Below are 7,239 nucleotides of genomic sequence, written 5' to 3' on the forward strand. Positions count from 1 at the left end.
TCGTTTCTAACACATCCCTAGAATTCTACAGATTTAGCTACTCATAGACAAATAATCTCCCATATTTGTAAGGAGAACATTGAAAATATAAAAACTAAGATGATAGCTTCAAACTCCTTGAATGATGAAAACAATGATGAACGGTAGAATGAACTCTTAAATATTATTCTCTAGTATATTAAGCAGCAAAAGGTTTCTTTGATGAAGCTTGAGGGGGTGTTTAAAGCCTTAGGGTCGTGCATCATGATATGCTAAATCTTCTATCCTAGTTTGAAAAGTCTTGGAGAGGAATTAGGTAAACTGTTGCACCGCGTTTTCTTAGTGGGCCACTGGGCAATTCCCAACGATCGCTGCTGAGACAGGCCGCTATTCACAATCCAAAGGTCGCTGGATGTGTTCTTCTTTCAAGCACAAATTTTCGAACGGGCCGCTGCAGGGTCAGCAGGAGATGGTCGCTAGCGGCCGCTAAGTAATGTCCAGCGGACCGCTGGCTGCCTCGAATGCTCCAGACTTCAAACTTCGAATTTTAGCTATCTTTTTAGGCTTTTTTTTGCACATTTCTTACAAAACATGTCAAAATACCAAAATAGATAAAATGTATAAATAATGGAAATGAATTGCAACTTTGACATTGAAAACAGACTTATTAAAACAGTGCAAATGAACTGAAAACAGACCAAATAATAACTTTAAAACAGTGCAAATGAAATGCATCTGATGAACCTTATATTCATCGATCGAACAAAGATTCAGAGTTACACACATATTCTAGAGTTTTACTAATACAATAAGCCGAAAACAATCAACAATACCAAATTAAATCAATAGAAATTACTCTGTTCTAAAAAAAATAGAAACATTTGAAACGACACGAAACAAATCAACAATACCAAATTATATCTTGACTATATACTACCTCTGTCTTCAAAAAAATAGAAACATTTGAAACGATACAAGTTTTAACGCATAATTAGTAAAATAAAAAAGAGAAAAAATAATAGAAGTAATGTTTGGGAATAATGGAACCACTTACTAAAATAGAAAGATTCAAAAGTTTCTATTTTTACAAATTAAAAATAATTTCTTATTTTAAGAATTCAAATATAGTAAGTAATAGTACCATAATAAAAAAATAAACTCAGAATAAAAACTATAGCCCAATACTTCTCCGCCTAATAAGTTTCTTCAGCCCAACTTGTAATGAACCCATAAAAATATAGTACTACTAGCAAACAGATGACACCATAATAATCCATGAACACCCCAAAGTTATTTTTAAGGTATCTTTGAGGTCAGAGTCAGAGGTGATGACTTGGATGTTGAATTCAAACACCTCCACGTCATTCCTAAACAATAATAAGTCGTCTGAATTGCATATGAGCAAACCGGTAAATCGCTGTCGACGTTCATCTCCCCGACGGTTGATTCCCGCATTTATTATTTTATTGAAATTTAAACAAGGAAAAGGTAACCTTATAAATGTAAAAATTCAATAGTCTGAACACATTGCTACATGGTGTATCCAGTCGATCATGGTTGTCGAAAGGGAGAAAAATGAAGTAAAGAAATATTATTTATACAATTATGATTGGCGGGAGAAATTACGTGACAATATATTCAAACCACTGAATTCTTAGAAGATTATATACCTTAATTTAATAAAGTAGTAGTAGTAGTAATCAATCTTATTGAAAAGGGAATTAAAATGAAACATGGAATAGAACATCTCGAGCTCCAAAACTGAAACACATGATGTAGCTAGGGACAATAAGTGGAATAGATTGTGTATTCAATAACGGTATACAGGCTGGAATCCTCTCCCACGGCGGTCGAGTAAGTGCCTTGAACCACGTAGCCACGCGCGAACCGGAAAACCCCCGTGCCCCCAACGACAGCCAGCCGGCGTCTCTCTTCTGCCACCTCGTTCCGGCCGGCAACGCTGAGGCTGCTACCGTTGTACTCCCCCGATGTGAAGGCAATGTTGTAGCTCATCGCCATCGCTACATTCGCCATGTCGGCTGAGCTGATGATGCCCTGCGCCTTGCCCAGCGCCTCTGTGTCGGGGCTGGGCCCGGCGGTGATTATGTCGTCGATGACGAACACTTTCCCGAAGGATAGAAGCGCGTCTGTGGAGACGGCGGCGCGTGCGACCTCGTGAACGGTTGCATTCGGGCCGCCCAACACGTCTTGGGCGTAGAATTGAATTTTGGCCAACTTTTCATTTTTGAGGCATAAATGATTTAGCTCAAGTTCATCTATTTCATCACCTATTTTCCGACTATTTATTTGTGTCGCACTGAATAAATAGAGAACAATCAAAATGGCATAAATATTAAGCTTCGCCATAGATATTTGGGGGAAATTCTTGTTAAGTGATGTGGTTTGGATGGGTTTATAATTATATAGTGAGTTGATGAAATTGCTGATTACGCAATTAACAACAATTGGGTATTTTTAATCAGGTTTTATATGATCAATTAGTAATAGTTTTGACTTTCTTATACATGACTATTGACTTAGTACGCCTATGAATAAATGTCAATATTTGAATTGAACAGATTTTAAGTAATTTCAATCAGGTTTTATATAACTAATTAGTTATAAAAGACGGTTGACTTAGTACGCCTTTGAATACAAATTAATTTTTGATTTTAACAAATTTTAAATAATGTAAAAAGAATAAAGGGTGTTTAGCAAAGGACTATAAATCTTAGTCGCGGTTTGATTTGTTTTAATTGAGGGATGACTAATTCTCATATGATTATTCATGCATCTAAGACCGAGTTATGAGATTCAATCTCATGAACCAAACACAATATATATTTAATTCGAAGATATAATTTTGCAAATTAAACAATCACTTGCTGTATTATACAATTTTTTTTGAGAATAAGTTAATTGAATATGAAGTCAAATTTACTAAAATAATAAAATTAAAATAGATATTTTAAAATGCCAATATGATATATTTAATGGCAAACAAATGCAGTGTGATTTTCATTCGGAGATATTTTAATTGTATTAGTCAAAGAGTGTTTTCTTCGTATAATTTTCTTGTTTTTTTTTTCTAAATTTCTCTTAAATTCCAATTGAGATTGATTGAGACTATTGAAATTTCTTTCAAACTAAAAGGGCCTGCCTATAGGATACGAACCAGGTGTCATGTGAAAATAAATACTTATATTCAATTGAATTTTGTATTATTTGTTTTCGTCAATATCGTGTTCCATGCGCAAGAGATCTTCGTCTTCCATGCGTAAGAGATCTTCTATGTTATTTAATTTCCTATCCAAATTTACTTCAATATTAAAAAACGGATTTATGCAGAAAAAGTTACTGTACATAAATAGTCCTGAACAATTAATATTGTTTTTGCACGTGTTACAATTTTAATGCTCAACAAATGAAGGGCATTTTATATTTAAATCCCAAATAAATCATATACTATCAAGTTTTCAAATATATACTCCACTAAATAGATATTTATTATACAAAATAAAAAAAATATTTATTCTTGAGTGTGTTTATGTATATATTGTCATTCAAATTTACAAGCTAAATAAACACATTAAAATGCAAAAAGATAATAATCCCTAGAGTTATTAATGATCACATACAAGAAGTTTAGATTGCGGCATGATGACCGCGATTAATATCGCCATTGTTCACCTCCCGGTTGAATATAATTAGTATAGTTTTTTATTTACAGGGTAGAATTTTGATTTTTTGTTTTATCTTATGGAGTAGTATGTTCTTTAAAAACTCTCTAATTGTATTTAGTCAAACAATTTTTACTGTTAAACGATTGAAATATAATGATAATATAGACATGGTCAAAAGAATATTTATTAAAACAAAGTGAATTTGAATCTGGAGACCCGTTCTAGATGATTTTTTTTTATATATAAAATCAATACCCCAACAGTTAATCTATATAGTATTTTAATCTACCTCTTAAAAATAGAAACGTTTCATTTTAAAAAATCCTACAATACCCTAGCACAGTATTTACTTTGATAGGACGAGTTACCTAGCTTATGCTCATGTGATGCAAACGTTGATTACTAGCATTAGGGTTGTCAATCCTAATACGTAACTCCAAAAAGCTCCTAAGACCCTTGAAAAGTCCTCACTCTAAATTAACAGTGCCGTTTTAAAGGAAGCTAATTGTAGTGTCTACTAAGTGGACCTAACTCGGCTAGAACTCTCTCACAGTTATTAAGCAAGTTATATTTGATCATGCACGATTATGTCACTCAATCATGAAGCTTCCAACACAACTTAGTTGTTGGGATTTGTTGACATTTGATATTCTCGGTATTAAAATGTGAATTATAAGTGTTATTTTTTAGTTGTTGACATTTTAATACGATTTGTTGACATTTGATATTCTCGGTATTGGATATGTGAATTATAAGTGTTATTTTTTAGTTGTTGACATTTTAATACGAGCTGTTGACATTTGATATTCTGGCTATTGAAATGAAATGACGATAATACCCCTAGTTGACATAATCTACTTGCAGTTGACTTCGGCCACTACACTTAGCTAGAGTTCTCTCTCGAAAAAATCATTTTCCTTCGGCATTGTCCACATCTTTTCGTTCCTCGCCACAACAATGGTCACCTAAAGTTCCAACGTCCACCGGAGAACCACCGTCCATCATTCCAGCCAGTCTGTTCCGTACTAGTAGCAGTTTCATCGCCCGGAGTGGCAAAACAATCTTTAATCGCTTTCTTAGTTTAAATCTTTACCTGCTTTCTTTCGTTGGATCTGTTGCAAACTTAAATCTTGTTATCATTTGAAGTATTTTGTTGAGATCCAAACGCTTTTAGTAATGGAGTTGGTTTTATGCATCTCTTTTGGTTCGAATCTGTTTCATTCTGCCTAGGTAGCTTAGATCTAATTATTGCGTTTATTTTCTAAGTGTTTAAGCATGTTTTCGTTTGAGTAGGCTAGATCTGAGTTTGTTAACTGGAATTTCGAGTTTCTTTGTTTCAGTTTAAGGTTTTATGCATGAGTTTTCTATTTTACGTTACTGTTGCCACCTTGCATGTGAGTCAGTCGGAGTAATCTGGAGTTATTAGCCGTTAATCTTTGAGTTTAAGCTTTTTAATTTATGGGTCTTATGTTTGAAGCTATGAATCTGAGTTCATCCATGGAGTTTGTATTCATCTAAATTCTATGCATACTTGTTGAAGAAGAAAACATCACAATCCACTTTTTCTTGGACCACTTTTACTTTTTTCTTTTGTCCTTTCCTTTTAAGTTGGTACCCTACAGACCTGTCAGAGTAGCCACCCAACCACCACATATCCTCTGTTATTCCAGATTTCCTTATTTAGTAATTGTTTTACTTTTCACATGCCTCTGAAATACCTTGTCCCCTATTTTCACGTACACAGCCACATATCGATCACTTTCACGCCTACCAGTCAATAGAGTACCACATTTAATTTTTGTATAGGTAGAACCTCAACCTGATTCACTTGGATTTTACATGGTTTTAGAGGGTAGTTTTACTTGGATTTGATCGTATATTGTGTATTTTGAGACATGGTTATAGCTACTTCTCTATGATATTGGTATTTTGGCCATTTTGTGAAGTATGTGTAGAAAAAGGGTCAAAAATGAGCTTAAATGGCGAAAGGAGGCATCCAGGATCAACAAGGACGAAAACGCAGTACGAAGCTGGCGACTCGCCAGCTTCGCCCATTACCAATCTGGCGACTCGCCTGGACAACCGCCCAAAATCGCCAAGAGCAGCTGGCGATCCGCTAGCTTCACCATACAACGAACCTGGCGACCCGCCAGGTTCGGCCGACAGTTCAAAACAAGGAAATTTCGAGCCCTATTTAACCTAATATGCATGAGACGACTCCTACACCATTCTACACGCCTCCTACCCAAAAATACCACTTTTTCACCTAGGAAGAAGAGAAGAACGAGCAGAGGACGAGTATTTATCGCAAGATCAAAGACGAGACCTCCAATCCGCCCAATCTGATTCTAGGAGTTCATCTTTTAGTTTTATTCTTGTTCAAACAATGTTTTTGAATATTTCTTTGAATATTTTTTGACTTTTGTGATGAACATGAGTAGCTAAATCCTTCGTAGAGTTCTACGGGGGAGATACAATGATTCTTATGTTTAATTGATTTCCTTTTTCTATGTCTTGGCTCATGTGGTTATTTTGACTTCTCTTGTGCTTATATATTTATTTGATTGATCACCTTATAAATGCATGTGGATTTTACTACAATACTCGGGAGATGATTAGTTTAATTTGAAAGAAGAGAAGTTGACATCTTTTCCAATATAATCGATAGATTTGAGCCTTTGAATGAAGCTAAGTGTCTTAGGAGCTTTTAGGAGTTGTTACCTTAGTTCTAGGAAGGAATCTTTGCTTACTATTTGCTACATTAGCCCCGTACATTTGCGGGTTTACTTGTGTTAAAAATAAGTTGAGTCAAGTTTTTGGCGCCGTTACTTGTGTTAAAAATAAGTTGAGTTAAGTTGGTGCCCTACAGACCTGTCATAGTAGCCACCCAACCACCACATATCCTCTGTTATTCCAGATTTCCTTATTTAGTAACTGTTTTACTTTTCACGTGCCTCTGAAATACCTTGTCCCCTATTTTCACGTACACAGCCACATGTCGATCACTTTCACGCCCACTAGTCGGTAGAGTACCACATTCAATTTTTGTCCAGGTAGAACCTCAACCAAAGCGTGGTAGCTAACCAAAACCTTCCATATTATCACTACAATTGTCCTAACGTGTCAATCTCTGTGGGATTCGACCCTTATCTCCACTATACTAGCCAGTAGAAGTGAGTTGAGGAATTTTATTGATACCAGGTTTAGGTTGTCGTGCCAACGACTCAGCTAGGTTGGGATTTTCATCCTGATCAGTTGGATACGCATCCGCATCCGCATATAACACAACACCGAAAACCTGCACTTTCATTGACATTTCGAAATGAATGGCTGAAAATGGATCTCAGTTCTCAATTAAGCTAAAAAAAATCTCAACCTAACAGGACCCTATATATATATATATATATCTCATCCACTAGATTGAGGGAATGGATGGACTAGATTAAATTGAGTAAACTGATCCCGTGTTGCATTATTTGTACTAATATGTGCATTATAAGGGTATAAGAGTAAAAACATATTGGCTGTAAAAGCAAAAAGCATCGTAGGTCGCCGATTCAGAGGTTTGAAGTACTGA

General features: G+C 35.3%; 1 protein-coding gene across 1 annotated transcript; it reads right to left on the reverse strand.

Moving 5' to 3' along the window:
• Positions 1 to 1,758: 1,758 nt before the first annotated feature.
• On the reverse strand, positions 1,759 to 2,346 carry LOC125186422 (dirigent protein 1-like). The gene has a single exon (XM_048082784.1). The coding sequence runs from the start codon at positions 2,344 to 2,346 to the stop codon at positions 1,759 to 1,761; it is 588 nt and encodes a 195-aa protein (XP_047938741.1).
• Between the last annotated feature and the right edge of the window lie 4,893 nt (positions 2,347 to 7,239).

The sequence above is a fragment of the Salvia hispanica genome, chromosome 1, assembly GCF_023119035.1.
Source record: "Salvia hispanica cultivar TCC Black 2014 chromosome 1, UniMelb_Shisp_WGS_1.0, whole genome shotgun sequence".
In the NCBI taxonomy this organism is placed as follows: domain Eukaryota; kingdom Viridiplantae; phylum Streptophyta; class Magnoliopsida; order Lamiales; family Lamiaceae; genus Salvia; species Salvia hispanica.